We start from the raw sequence: 15,626 nt of genomic DNA on the forward strand, positions 1-15,626 counted from the left end.
GTTATAAGAACTAAAATATAAGTAGTCTCAGACTTTTGGACACATTGTCACTTAGAGGAGAATAAAAGAGGCTTCAGTCAAATTCTATCAAAAGTTATGTATGTAATTCATTAAACGGCACAGTTGAGAACTGCAGACATTGAGGAGCAATGCCTTTTGACCACAGAAGCAATTCTAATTTTGATACCTTCTTCTTGCAAGGTCTAGGTAGCTCTTGCCAATTTCTGTCACCTATGAATTATTATTCTCAATCTTTTATTATGAATTTAAGTGGTGTTATCTATTCAGTTCTGTCTTCTTCAGAATGTGCAGTGTTCAGAATGTTTCCAGGACTTTACATAGCCGAGACCAGAAGGTCTGGTGTATGCATCTTCCTGAAGGAACTGAGCAGTTCCTCCAAGGAAAGAGAAACAAAATAAAGCCTAACCATGTAATCTAACCACCATATATTGCTTTTTTTTTTAGTTATTTTTTACAAGTTACTCTTACAATCCATTAATAAGCTTACTCCAAAGTGCCGATTTCTTAATATGTATTGTACAATGACTCGGAGAAGCATTTTGAGCAAAAGAACCACCAAGATGAGTGATTTTTAGCCTGGACACTGTAAACATGAATACCCTATAATAGAAGTGATATGAGCAAGGAAACCATAATAAAGCATAAAATAACTGCCATTTTTAATTCATATGAAATATTTATATCTTACCTGGGCAACATGGCATACTTGTAATTTGCCATAATTTTAGGTCATCCAATCAAGTAATCTGATCATTCGAGCATGTCTGTGTGGTCCTATGTCAATATGGTCAGAAAATGAAAAATTAAGTTGGTAATAGCAGTACACGTTGATGAAGTTATTTTTATTGGTGATGTTTAGACCAAGAAGCAGAAATACAAGATATATATCTATATCTGTATTTATATATATTAGACTGCTGTAGTGTCAAAATTAAAGATTGGAGCCTAAATTTTCCAAAGTAATTAGTGATGTTGAATACCTTAATGTCTGGCTGCCCAACTTGAGACACCATTAGAACACTGAATTTTCAGAGTGTGGCAATTCAGTACTTTCTGAAAATCAGGCCCCGTTAAGGTGTGTGAAGTCAGGTGTCCAAAATTGCTGGTAATTTTTGAAAAACTAGGCCTAATTTTCTTTACTAGAATAGGTGTCCCTGTCCCTGATTTTGCAGTTGCATAATTGCTAGACTTAGTCAAGCCTGTATATGCCTGCAGTATTCAACAGTGCTGTGTTCGGATGTTTTTCTAAATGGTCGGTCCTACAAACACTCTTTATAGGGTATAGTGCTTAATAATGTGATTAACTGGTTTTGAAGGCAGCAAGAATTCAACAGAATTAATCTGTCCTTTTGAAAAAGATGTTGTAAATTCGATACTAACATGTTTTTCTTCTGGTATGTTTCTTACGCAGATTTCTATGGAAAGCCGCTACCTCCATTGACTATACGGCAGAGACCTAACAGTGACACCCATGATGTCATTTCTTAACCAGATCACATGCTACATTTTTAACTTAATCACAACATTATATTAAACAATTTTCTTACTTGAAGAAAACTTGATACTGTTTAAAAAGTTGCTGTGAGATGAGACAGTAAGAACCCATTTTCTTTTCTGCCATGGATTAGTTCTACCGGACTTGATTGATGAGATTTTCTACTTGGCTTATTAGTTACTGTTCACATTCTCACCAGCTCTTCTTCAGGGGTTAACAGGGAGATGGAGAACAGAAATGTTTGAGAGCACTTGCATGCACATGGAATTTGGGATCAGGTTAGTACTGTTGGGTTTCATATTGGGGTTTACTTGTCAGACTATATAGCTATAACCCTGAAGAAAAACACCTTCAAGACCAAATGCAATTGGATTGGGTGTGCACATCAAGACTGTCGTTAATATGTTGCTGCAATCCATATTTCTACAGCTAATAATTTTAAGGCATTTTGTAAGATGTGTGCATGTTAGAGTGAATATAGAGAATTATACACTACAAATGTTAACTATATTTTTATAATTTTTTCTAATATTTTATTTGGGAATTTGATTTAACATTAATGCCTGTTACCATCAAAATGTCTAGAAAGTGTTAAAAATTTGTTGATAGCTTTATCCATATGAGTATATTGACTTTTATGTTTACTTTACAATAGCAATACATTTTGGTTGGGATTTACATCACCAGTTGCCCAATTATTCATATATTGCCCTTCTGGCAGTCTCTGGGGTTTTTAAGATAAACGGATTTTGCACATAATTATGGTACTTGAATGGACTGTCTAAAAGTTTTCTTCTTATGGATCATTTTCTTTTGTTTTGTTAAATGGGAGTTGATATGCATAGTAAATATATTTTCAGATATCTTAATTGGCTATTGTATTATGTGCTATTAGATAAAATTGCACACAATTGAAATGTTGAACTCATTTCAACTAAGAATTCTGGTGAAAAATCAAATCAGTTAGCATACATGTCTGTTTAATGTGTTCTATAAACACTAAAAATGTCATATTGAAAATGTAAAACCTGAGATTTTTAAGTCAATGTAATGAGCCCAATTCTAACCTTCCAAATAATGTGCCCCTCTCATATTTATTTTTTAAAAAGGGAGTGGTGTGTTGGAGGAGAGAATTGGATTTATAGTACTTCAGATGTTTTGATATAAGTTTGTATTCTGTTACATTTGGGAGAATAATTTCTATACCATGTGTGTACGTATAATTTTACTGCTTAGTTGCTGGTGACTGGAAGAACTTCCCTACAATGTTATAGTGAGGTTGAAAGCATTTGTGTAAAAAGCACAGGTCCTAAATCAAAGGTTTTTGGAATAGGCAGGCAATGGTGACTTTCTATTACACTACCAGCTTCCCGGCATCTCATACTAGCAAAAGACACTAGGCAGTGCTAATGCAGTGAAATATGTTCATCAGCTACCTTAAAATTTGAAAGCATTGCATGAGGTTTTAGCCACATGACTCTTGTTAAAGTCCATGGGAGTGACACAGCTAAAACCCCACATAATTCTTTTGAAATATAACCCTTACTTAATGGTTTAAAACATTAGTTTGTTTTAACTAAAGCAAAACAGTCACTAACATTAAGGATGTTGTATTGCATTGGGAAGAGAGAGTACTCCAATTCAGTGAGTAACGTTGTATGTATAAAACCATTTGAATGTGACTGGAAATAGCAGGAGAATACTTCCCTGGTAGTGGTAACAGGCTATGATATGGTAACAAGGTTCTGTTTGAATAAATAATGATACTATTGTGATGTAGTTTGGCTTGCTTTCAGTAAATGTGTCTTAATATTTAGCATTCTTTGCTTAAAAGTTTACATGTAAGATCCTATTAATCTTACCATTTTTAGCTACCTTGTCATACATGTTCCTTTGGCTCGAAGGATCTATGTATTGTAGTTTGACACTTTTTTCAGTTTCATCTTGACCTTTGAGTTTTTTCTTTTTTACCCATATGCAAAACAAATTAAATTAATGAAAGTCTTTGTTTCTCTTTTTAAAGTGCAACTAAAAAGAAAGCTGGCATGGAAACTAAATGAGGAACTGAAACTTAAAAGAATATTTCTCACATTCAAAATGTGTTTCTACTGTTAAAATAAATGTATACTGTTATGAGACCAAATTACTAGAAATATTTTTCATACAGTTTTATATATGAAAGCCTACTGTAATTGACTGCATTGTTTTTCTCATTATTTTATACTACATGAGCTTTTTATTTGTTGAAGGTCACATTTCCTGAGGACTTCTGTGTATAGAATAAAACTAATGTACATCATCTAAGTGTTTTCTTTATTACATATTAAATACTTTTGGGGGGCAAATACAGAAGAACCTCATGAATTCTTATTAATGACTGTGGGAACCATCTTTCAATTTGCATAGCAAAATACCATGAATTAGTGAGAGAGTGAACACATTTAAAAAAGAAAAAGCAGCCCAACAAGTACTTCATGTATTTTGATAATTATAGATTAGTATTTATATTTGTAGCATATTATATTTTAAATGACTTCTTGAGGCCTCACTACTGCACTTAACTATTAATCTTTGAGACGGTAGGAGGTACTACCAGTTTTGAGCAAACTATAACATTGGGCTACTGAGGTTCTGCTGTATTTGTCTTAAATTCTGTGTTTGAGATTTTATCCTTGTGCATTTATCAATGTATTCAACTCTTAAAGGTACTTGCTCTTAAATACATGGATGATTCACACATGCAACTGTTCTGTTAGATAAAGCTGCTATCTGTGTAACATTTTAACTTCATGGGACATGAGAAAAGATAGGTGAGAGAAGATCTCCACATAGCTTCATAACATATGGGAAATAGTGGTTGCAAATGCTAGATAAATGTTAAAATGTAATTAATGCCTCAAAAGGCAAATCAGTCTCTCTTTCTTTAACCCCTTTCACCCTGTTCCAAATAAGGGAAGGGAAGGGGGACACACAGTTGACTGAAATGCTTGAATTTTTTTAGTGTAAATAATATTTAGAACTGTGTATTCTAAAAGTACAGTACAATCATTTCAGATTGACATTGTCTACAGCCACATTGTTCTGATTTTTATGTAAATTTACAGTAAGTGAGAGAACCCCCACACTTACATGGGACCAGGAGAAACCTGGGTCTGAAATAACAGACACTCATAACATTAGAAATCTTGGATGAGATCCTCATCCTGTTGCAGCCGTTTATGATGCCTAAAGGGGACAGAGCAATCTACAGAGGACCTAAAAGATTTCACACAGGGTGAGAACTGCAAAAGGCAGTTGTAGATAGCTGTCAAAGTACCCCCTTGCAAGGGGATGTTGGGGATGTCAGTTGCAAAGGGTACAGCAATGCAGAGATTCTGAACAGCACTCTGCCCCTAAGGCAGCATGAGGCGGCTTGGGGTAACTTAGACAGCTCTGTGGAGATTATTCTGTACCTGTTTTTCTTCTCTCTCCATCACAAACATTTATTTATTTATTTTTATTTTTGGCCTGAAAGCTGTGCTTCTCAGCCTAGCGATGCCACTTCAGACAGCAATAATGTTCAGTATGATAACTTGAGGGTGCTTCGTTGCTCACTTTGTGATAACTGTCTCCTTGGCTGCCACCTTTGGAGTTCATTCAGCTCAGGATACTGTTATTACCTCAAAAGGAAACACCATCCTAGGTTATTTCAATAGAAATGCCATTAATCAGATTCACAGAAGTGAATAGAAAGATAATAAAAGTTTACTTTAGGGCAGAGACATGTTCAAGCTGTTTTTTTCTGTTGTTTGGATACACTCTATCTTACCGAAGATCACACTGGCACTTATTAGAGGGTGAGCTGTACTCCACAACAGACTGTTTTAGGAAAATAATGCACTGTGGCAAGCTGCAAAGCACTGCCTGCTCCCCAGTGAAGATGGGGTTAACCTCACTCCCCTTGCACTGGTAGTGAGGGGAAAGATTATAGGATTGTGACTGCGTTTCACACAGTAACACCCGCCCCCCCCCCCCCCACCACCTAGGGTCATAAAAATGAATTGACCTCTAACTGGGAAATTGTAGGGTGAGATTTTCAAAAGCACTCAGCATTGGCTTAACATCGACTTCAGCCCAAGCAGAGTTAGACAAATGTTGGGCACTTTTGAAAATCACATCCCTAGGATGGTTTTTTTTTTCATATATAAGTTTACTAAACCTGTTTGTGCTTGGTTGACTGCAATGTCCCATATGGCACGATTTTGAATTTCCTCTCTTCTTGAGAAGTGGAAATCCAGATGCTCAGGTTAGAAGTCCTACTATTTTTAAAATTTGGCATAAGTGTTTATATTAATGAAATGGATGTTTGTGCTCCAAATTTCTAAAATATCCATGCTTCAGCTCAGCATTTATTCTGTAGAGATAATGTTGAGTCATTTATCTGTCAACCTGGCCCACTGGAGCATGAACTCTCACATTTTATTAACGTTTTCACTTTAGAGCCAGTTTTATTCATTCTTGTATGAATGGCCAAATAGCTTTCTGTTGCAAAAAAGAATACTGTAATGCTTGAGGAAATCAGGTGCCCCTCACCCTTGACCACTAATCTCTGGTTTACATGTCTATTTCAGTATTTTCCTGTTCCTTGGAATGTGGCATATTTTGCAAGCTTCTTGGAAATTATTTCCTAATCAGCCTTCCCCTGGATACAGTGTACAATTGCACATAAGCAGTATCTCAAAATTTATCTAGCCCCAATGCATTCATTATTCAGTGGGAGGGAGAAATACCTTGAAATTTTCAGCAACTTCCTGACCACAGGCTCTGGGAGGATAGCATTCATTTACATGATCCTATAATTTTAAATTTTGGATAACTTTCAACTAAAGCTTTAAATTTGCTACCCAGTGCAATCAAGATATGTTGGATATGATTCAGACTTTCAGTAACATCTGCTGAACTCCTGCTAAATCTAACCTCATACCATCCAGGACCATGCCCACCTGCAGGTGTTATACCTAACTTTGAAGGCCTGTGTCTTAGCTAGTAAAGGAGAAACACCAAGGTCCCAGCATTCTACTTTGCCTCCAGGGGAAGAAGAGAAACCCCACAACCCTTGCAGCTGGGCTGCGCAGAGGTAAAAAAATCAACATTTGCACAATGGCATGCCTTCTCTGGAGTGCATGGGAGTACTCTCTGAGGATTCAGATGCACAGTTGGAGAGGGGTGGCACTGACTCAATGGTATTTTTGAATACTGATCGCTCTCTCAGCCCAAGATATCGGGGCTTGTGCCCCTCTTTCTGATAATACCAGAGGTTTTTGAGTGCTAGTCCACCTTGCTTCTGCTTCCCTGAAATGGAGCCCTGAATCTTGAAAGAAGTTAATTTTACTTCTAGTCATTGTAGGGAACATGGTTTAACTTTTCAACCAAAGTAACCCCCAAAATCACTATTGCAGATAACTTACTGTACTTTTTATGGTGCAGAAACTGTTAGTATTAATAGCTGTGGCTTGATTTTTCAAAAACTGCTGAGCTCAACTTCCATTGCAGTTAATTGGTCACCAAAGGTTCTGCTAAAAAGTTAATTTGTAAGTGTGGTGGGCTGGATCAGAGAAACCCCCTTGGGAACTGCCAACTGATGTGACAAGACTCTACTGCCCCTGCTTTCCTGCCCTGCCAGCTTGGGACTCCAGCACCCTGTCTTGTTGAGCCAGACATGCCAGTCTGCTCCAACATAGACCCAGGGTCTGAACTACCTGTCCCAAAGCTGCAGACTAAACTGAAAGCAACTTACAGAAGTGTTCCTGTCTTTAACACTCAGATGCCCAATGCCGTCTAAACCTCAAATAAATCCATTTTACCCTGTATAAAGCTTTTACAGGGTAAACTCATAAATTGTTTGCCCTCTATAACACTGATAGATATGCACAGCTGTTTGCCCCTCTAGGTATTAATACATACCATGGGTTAATAAGTAAAAAGTGATTTTATTAAATTCAGAAAGTAGGATTTAAGTGGTTCCAAGTTGTAACAGACAGAACAAAGTGAATTACCAAGTAAAGTAAAATAAAACGTGCAATCTAAGCCTAATACAGTAATAAAACTGAATACAGATAAAATCTCACCCTCAGAGAAGTTTCAATAAGTTTCTTTCACAGATTGGATTCCTTCCTAGTCTGGGCACAATCCTTTCCCCTGGGTCAGCCCTTGTGCCAGCTCAGGTGGTAGCTAGAGGCTTTCTCATGATGGCACCCCATTTGTTCTGTTCCACCCACTTATATATCTTTTGCATAAGGCAGGAATCCTTTGTCTATCTAGGTTCCCACCCCTCCTTCTCAATGGAAAACCACCAGGTTAAAGATGGATTCCAGTTCAGGTGACATGATCACATGTCACTGCAAGACTTCATTACCCACTTGCCAGCATACAGGTATACAGGAAGACTTACAAGTAAAACAGAGCTATCTACAGACAATTGTCCTGGTTAATGGGAGACATCAAGATTCCAAACCACCATTAATAGCCCCCACTTTGCATAATTACAAAAGGCCCTCAGAATTATATTTTATATTTCCAGTTTCAGATACAAGTGATACATTTATACAAATAGGATGATCACACCCTGTATATTATAAGCTTTGTAATGTTACCTTACAAGAGACCTTTTGCATGAAGCATATTCCCGTTACATTATATTCATACTCATTAGCATATTTTCATAAAATCATAAAGTGCAATGTCACAGTAAGATTCCAAAAAGTCTTCTGTTTTTTAAAAAGTAAAAGTAATGTATTTTAACCAAACTGCCTTTCTAACATCCTGAGAACTGTGCTGCAGACTTCCTGCTGTCTGCTACAGTGAATGACATTAGCAGCACCATACACTAATGGACTGATAAATGTTGAGTGGGATGGTTCTTTCAAAATGTTTATGGTATTTGTTTGATCAGTAAGGTTAACAGGAGATCAGTTCTCTTCTGGCAACAATAATTGGCTTTAATGGAGTTACACCACAGAGAACTTGGCCCTGTATGTTTCACCATGACTATTTTTATCCACGTTCTGTATCTTACAGAAGTTGGCATTTAAAAAAAAAATCCCCAGACCTTTTGCAGTTGATATTTGAGAGTGTGTATATATATATATATAAAGCTTTATTTTGTCTTTTGGCTCTTTCTCTGGGGTTTGGCTTGACTAATCTTAGACAAGCTTCTAAATTTGGTGACAGTATTTTGTAGGAGGCATGCTCTTAGTTTTTTATAAAGCTAGCCTCCCTAATGAAAAAGATGAAAATAAAGGAATTTATTGCAAAAGTAATACATTTTGAAAGCCAAGTACTGTATCAGACTAATGCAGCCCTTTTAAATCCTATCAATTTTTAGAGGACTTGTTTAACCTATACTATTTTGAGATCTCTTCTAACCCTAATCTTCTATGATTCTATGAACAAGACGTTATAGTTCTTTCAAAAGTTTATAATTGAACATTGGCTTAATACAACTTTGAAACTACTATACAGAAGAAAACTGCTTTGGCTTTTTTTTTTTTTTTTTTAGTAGTTTACATTAATACAGTAGTGGACTGTATTTGCTTTTTCATGTATTTTTGTCTGCTTTCCAGTTGTATACTTCCAGTTCCAAATGAGGTGTGTGGTTGACTGGTCAGTTCGTAACTCTCAGGTTCTACCGTACACCATGTCATGAAACAACAGCAATGGAAGCTGAACAGCTGCAGTGTGAGGCCAGAAATCTCAAATGGCTAGGAGCTTTCCTAGCTCTGATTGTCCATGAGATAAGGCCTCAACCTCACATTATTCTGTTTACATCCTTGCCTTTGCTGCTTGCACCATTATAATTTAAGATATTAGTGGCCACTTATTTTTGCAAGAGACAGCTCTGTAAAGCTATAGAGCTGAGGTTGCCCCTATGAACCCCCAGTCACTAGGATTGCTGCTGAAAGGCCCTCTGTTCCCCAGAGGATCTGCTGCCACTGAGGGAATCAACCGAAGCAGACACAAACAAAGCTATTCAGGGAGGCCCCACAGAGCGAGAGCCAGGTTCCAGATACTTACAGGAGTAGCACACTGGGGGAGGCATATTGTGAGGAGACATGATACCAACTTATCTACTTCGTCACTAGATTGTGACTTTTTGGTTTCCCTAGTGAGAAAATAAGTGTCAGTGACCACTGACAAATCTAGTGACTTTTACTGCCCATTACAGTGACACCAATATGTATAGAAGTCACCAATATGTATAGTATCAGGGGGTAGCCGTGTTAGTCTGTATCTACAAAAACAACAAGGAGTCTGGTGGCACCTTAAAGTGTTCAATAGTGTTAATAAAATCCGTTCCATGCTCTTCTTACTACTACATTCTGTTACACACCAAGTCATTGCCATTACATCTCATGTGAGCATGTCCTCAGAAGGAAGCACATTCTAGGGCTTCTTGGGCTGAGATCGCTATAATCTGCAGATGAGGAAAAGAAGTTTGTGGAGGCTAATTAAATATTTTGCTAAAGCCAGGCACACTTTGGAGAGAGCAGCACATTAGTTAGGGCTTGTTTTTACCCAAATGTGTTCTTTCTCACTGCTCCGTAGTAGATAGCCCATCCTGTGTGTGATGCAGAGAAAGATGGCTAATGAAGCAGGCTGGGTGGGGGAAGCAGGTTAGCCAGCAAGGAGAGTCGCACAGATAGAAGATGAGTTGGGATGAGACAGGGCCACAGGGCACCATGCCTCCAGGAATTAAGCCTTTACTACAGGATCAAAGGTGGAGCTAGCTTGATTTCAGTTCCCCTTTACTTCTTCCCTTGACTTGGCCTGGGATTACCTGCCCAGCTGTTTTCAGAAATGAAACCCTGGGAGCAGGGGGGAGGGGTCCAGCTAGCGAATTTTTGTTTTTTAATCTACTTTCTTGGCTCCCTACAGGGCCTAGCTCAGGTCAGGAGACTGTTCTTATCCCTAGCTCAGGCCCTCCCTTTCACTAACCTGTCTGCTTAAATCCAGGCTGGCAACAAAGGGAGGCTCAGCTGAAATTAACCAACCCCGGCCCGGGCCCCAGCCAACCTGGGCTGCAGTGTACAGAGCGCCCTTCCCAACGAGCAGAGGGCTGCAGTGTCCTTCTAGCAACAGAATGTAGTAAGAAGAGCATAACAGATTTTATTAACACTGTTGAGCTGCTTGTGAATGATTTTGTGACTATACTTGTCTGTGTGGTGTGTGTGTGTGTGTGTGTGTATATATATATATATAATTAATTCTATGTTGAATTCTCTGGAAGTTTTGTTCGGTGACATTTTTGACTTTTTGAGTGCTTAAACAGTTACATCTAGTGACCTTCCAGGATTTGTCTGGTGCCTTCCTGCTATGTGCCGTCGGCAACCGGGACTGAGGGGTCGATTGATTGTGGTGGTGGAGAGGGAGGATGTTTGCATGCCAGGTGGGGAACTCCTCTTCCTGTGAGTTTGGAGGGTGACGGGAAACTGCCCTGTGAAAATGAGTGCGGCAGATAGATTTTGATAGTAGGAATGAGAATTGAGTTGTGAGGTGCTGCTTCCTGCAAGCAAGGCCAGTAGCTTGGCTAGGGATGATGACACACCACCGCGCAGCTGCGTGTCCCAGGGCGCCAGGAGGGGAGGTGGTCAGTGAGATGGCCTGTCAATCAGCCTCGGCACTCGGTGCTACAGCCTCATCGGTGCATCACCGCTGCCTTTCTCGTGGGCGGAGGCCACACGGTCTGTGCTCCGCAGCGGTGCCGGCTCAGCTCAGCTCCTCCCCGGCCCGGCCCGCCTCTGCCCCCTCGGTGGGGGCGGCGCTGTTTGCCTCTGAGCCCCGCCCTCTCGTTTCTGCAACGCTTCACTCCCCCAGGCCGGGGGGCGCAGCAGGCGCTGGCAGTCCCTCCCCCGAGCCGCTGCGCACACGCCGGACCCGGCGCCCCTTCACCATGGGGCTGCTGCGCGCCCCAGCCCGGCTCCGCCGCCAGCTCGCTGCCTCCTGTGGGCTGCGGGGGGGCCCTTCCCTGGCCCAGGAGCAGGTGAGAGGCGGGGGCCGGGCCTTGTGCCGCCGGAAGAGACTGGGACAGCCGGTCTCCTCCAGAGCAGCTGCTGCGCGGGGTGGGTCAGTGTGCGGTAGCAAAAGCTATTGGCTGGCAGTAGGCAAACAGCCCAGGAGATTGGGGAGTGACCCAAGCCCCCTTGCTATTGGGAAAGAGCCCTTCTTCCTGACCCACTGCTGCTGCCCCATTGCAACCGCAAGCTTGCACTGGGGCCAGGCTGGCAGGGCAGCTGAGCGCCCGAGGGGACACGGTCTCCTCCTCTCTGCAAAAAAGGACAAAAGAGCAAAGGGTCAGGAGTGAATTTGATTGATAGGAAGGGGCGGGGGAGAGAGAAATCACTCCCCCCAAGCAACCCAGGGAGATGTTAGTGGGCACGTGGGGGTTCAAGAGAGGAGAGCAGCAGGAGGGCACAACACCACTTCTTCCCCCCCTGACTTTCCGCACCTCTCCCCTCTTCTCCATGATTGCAGTAGTGAGCGCTCCCTCCCAGGGTTGCCGTCTCGACTGCCAGATTCGCAGAGTATTTGGCGGTTTGTTTTATTTTTAAAGCGCCAGTTCCTGGGGTTGACACAACCTTGGTGTTCATTTCAATTTTTTTTCATGGCCTTCATGATTAGGGCCCAACCAAATTCACGGCTCTGAAAAATGCAGCAGGGACCGTGAAATCCAGTCTTTTTTGTTGTTTGAAATTATTGTGGGTTTGGTAAGCCACTCTGATGAATTTTAAGAGTTTGACTCAAGATTTTTGAATGCTGCATGTTGGCAATGCTACACTGGGTAAAGGTAGCTGTCTTTAACATCACATGATTTTGCTCACAGTTTTCCTGTGAGCAGTGGTTCCCAACCATAGGGACTAATCTGGCATTAGTGGGGGGTGATACAACTCATTTTGAGAACCTCTGTTATAGTTACAGACTCATAGACTTTAAGGTCAGAAGGGATCATGATGATCATCTAGTCCAGGGACGGGCAAACTTTTTGGCCTGAAGGCCGCATCGGGTTTCGTAAATTGTATGGCGGACCGGTTAGGGGAGGGGGGTCATGGCCTGGCCCCCACCTCCTATCTGCCTCCCCTGGGACTTCTGCCCCATCCATCCCCCTCTGTTCCTTGATGGCCCCCCCCCCGGAACCCCTGTCCTATCCACACATCTCTGCTCCCTGTCCCCTGACCGCACTGGGACCCCTGGGACCCCATCAAACCCCTCCTCTCATTCCTGAGGCCCCCATGGGACCCCTGCCCCATCCAACCAACTCCTTCTCCTTGTCCCCTGCCTACCCCCTGCCGCCCCATCCACCCCCCTCCTTCCTGACTGCCTCCTCCCCCGGGACCCCTGCCCCCATTCAACCCGTTGTTCCTCCCCAAACCCTATCCACACCCCCTGATCACCACCCCAAACTCCCCTGCCCTCTATCCAAATCCCCACTCCCTGCCCCCTTACCGCGCTGCCTGGAGCACCAGTGGCTGGCAGCGTTACAGCCGCGCCACCCAGCTGGAGCCGGGCCACATCACCACCGCCACCGCGCAGCACAGAGCACCGGGTCAGGCTGGGCTCTGCAGCTGCGCTGCCCCAGGAGCTCACAGCCCCGCCGCCCAGAGCATTGCGCCGGTGGCAGAGTGAGCAAGCTGAGGCTGCAGGGGTGGGGGGACAGTAGGGGAGGGGCTGGGTGCTAGCTTCCCGAGCCAGGAGCTCGGGGGCCGGTCCTGTGGGCCAAAGTTTGTCCACCTCTGATCTAGTCTGACCTCCTACACATTGCAGGCCACAGAACTTCACCTATCCACTCCTGCAATAGACCCCTAACCTCTGGCTGAGTTATTGAAGTCCTCAAATCATGGCTTAAAGACTACAGTTACACAGAATCCACAGTTAAAGTCATACAGAATCTGCCATTTACCAATGTAACTCCCTGGGTGGATATTATTCTTGTAGAATAAGAATGTCCACACAGAAAGTCATAGTGGTATAATTATTATAGGTATACTGGCAAATTTCCCTGTGTAGACAAGCCCTGAGAAAGGAGGTGGAGAAAAAGCTACTTGAAACTACTGGTTCATGATTTTTTAAGACAATTTTATGGTTTTGGAGTGCCCTGACTTCTGATTTTTTTTTTATTTTATTCCTGAAGGAATTCTGCACCAAAAAATAAAAATTATGCGTACAATATTTTAAAATTCTTCAAAGTTCTGCAAATTTTATTTGTCAATAAATAAATGTGGAGGCTCCAGCATGGCAGTGGGGAGCACAGACCACTGGCTGCATTGAGGTGGGAGATCGCCCTGAAGCCCCCACCTTCCCTAGTACAGGGACTTGGCAAGGACCTGCACCCAACTCTGACACAATGCAAGGGCTGGCCCTTCCCCAGAAACACCTGTGGGCCCTGCCCCTTTCTGCCAGATGCACCAGGTGCGGGTAGGCAGGCTCAGCCCAGCAGGATACAAGTGTGGAGGGGCTTAGTGTGTGGAGATCCAGGTGTGGGGTGAGAGGTTTGTGTGGGGCAATCTGGATGCACAGGGGCTTGTTGGTGGGTTCCGGGTGCAGGGGCAATGGGACTCTGCAGAGGATCCAACTGCAGCGGGTGGGGGCTCAGTGGGCCCCCACCAGGGTGTGTGTGGGGAGATGGGGCTCAGCGGTGGGGTCTAGGTGCTGGGGGATTAGGGTTTGATTGGGTGGGGGTCCAGGTGCTGCTGGTTGGGGCTCAGTGGGGAGGGGATTGGAGGAGGGGAGCCTGTTTGGGGAGGGGTGTCCAGGTGTAGAGAGGTAGTGCTTGTCAGGGTGAGGGTTCAATGGGCCTGCTTAACAGGGGAACCCCAGCTGCTGCTGAGGGGATGCAGCATGCTGGGATCCCGCTTCCCCCTGCGATTCCCCTATCACCTTCCCACCCCCCTCCCCCACTGCCCTATCCCCTTCCCCTCACTCCCACATTTCCCTCCCCCTGCCCTATTCCACCCCCCCTTCCTTTCCCACTGCCTCTTCTCCCCACCCCCTAAATTAGCTGTTACTACTCGAGAGAGATCTTGGAGTCATTATGGATAGTTCTCTGAAAACATCCACTCAATGTGCAGCAACAGTCAGAAAAGCGAACAGACCATTGGGAATCATTAAGAAAGGGATAGATAATAAGACAGAAAATATCATCTTGCCTGTATATAAATCCATGGTATGCCCACATCTTGAATACTGTATGCAGATGTGGTCGCCCCATCTCAAAAAAGATATATTGGAATTGGAAAAGGTTCAGAAAAGAGCAACAAAAATGATGATTGGTATGGAATGGCTTCCATATGAGGAGCGATTAATAAGACTGGGACTTTTCAGCTTGGAAAAGAGATGACTAAGGGGCAATACAGTAGAGATCTATAAAATCATGACTGGTATGGAGAAAGTAAATAAAGAAGTGTTAGTTTTTGTGTTATGAGAAGAAGTAAATAAGGGTCACCAAATGAAATTAATAGGCAGCAGGTTTAAATCAAACAAAAGGAAGTATTTTTTCACACAACGCACAGTCAACCTGTAGAACTCTTTGCCAGAGGATGTTGTGAAGGCCAAGACTAACAGCATTCAAAAAAGAACACAATAAATTCATGGAAGATAGGTCCATCAATGGCTATTAGCCAGGGTGGGCAGGATGGTGTCCCTAGCCTTTGTTTGCCAGAAGCTGGGAATGGGCGACGGGATGGATCACTTGACGTTTACCTGTTCTGTTCATCCTTTCTGGGATACCTGACATTGGCCACTGTCGGAAGACAGGATACTGGGCTAGATGGAACTTTGGTCTGACCCAGTATGGAGCAGTCCAGCAGAATTTCCCCAGGAGCAGATTTTTGAATGCTTGGGGTTGGCAGTACTGAGAAGTGCAAGAAGATAAGAAACAGCATAAGCAGTGAAAGTAAACTGTACTCATTTGTGGACTTTTTTTAATGTAAGATATTATTAGCCTTCTACGGACTATTTTTATATGTAATTTTGATTATGGGTCCCAGTCCTGCATAGAGCACCCTGTGGACAGACCCACATTGACTTCAGGGGCTCTGTGTAGGACCAGAGGTACACCCACATGCAGTACCGGGGCCTT

At 42.8% G+C, this 15,626-nt stretch overlaps 2 protein-coding genes across 6 annotated transcripts in view; both read left to right on the plus strand.

Annotated features, from left to right (window-relative positions):
* Positions 1–3,815, plus strand: part of ARL13B (ADP ribosylation factor like GTPase 13B) — a 78,467-nt gene extending 74,652 nt beyond the window's left edge. For 2 of the 4 annotated variants that reach the window (XM_054046068.1, XM_054046054.1), the window contains one exon: positions 1,433–3,815. In XM_054046068.1, the coding sequence (XP_053902043.1) occupies positions 1,433–1,509 (77 nt within the window). In that variant the 3' untranslated portion in view covers positions 1,510–3,815. The remainder of the gene's footprint in view (positions 1–1,432) is intronic. The other 2 variants (XM_054046075.1, XM_054046084.1) reach the window with 1 other exon arrangement.
* Positions 3,816–10,578: 6,763 nt separating this feature from the next.
* The window catches only part of NSUN3 (NOP2/Sun RNA methyltransferase 3), a 30,619-nt gene continuing 25,571 nt past the window's right edge, over positions 10,579–15,626 (plus strand). The window contains exon 1 of one of the 2 annotated variants that reach the window (XM_054046123.1): positions 10,579–10,639. Coding sequence is in view for 1 of the 2 variants with exons in the window: in XM_054046115.1 (XP_053902090.1) it covers positions 11,445–11,534 (90 nt within the window). In the remaining variant the exon portion in view is untranslated. Of the gene's footprint in view, positions 10,640–11,348; positions 11,535–15,626 lie in introns of those variants that run through there. The other variant, XM_054046115.1, reaches the window with a different exon arrangement.

Source organism: Malaclemys terrapin, chromosome 1, assembly GCF_027887155.1.
Source record: "Malaclemys terrapin pileata isolate rMalTer1 chromosome 1, rMalTer1.hap1, whole genome shotgun sequence".
Classification (NCBI taxonomy): Eukaryota; Metazoa; Chordata; order Testudines; family Emydidae; genus Malaclemys; species Malaclemys terrapin.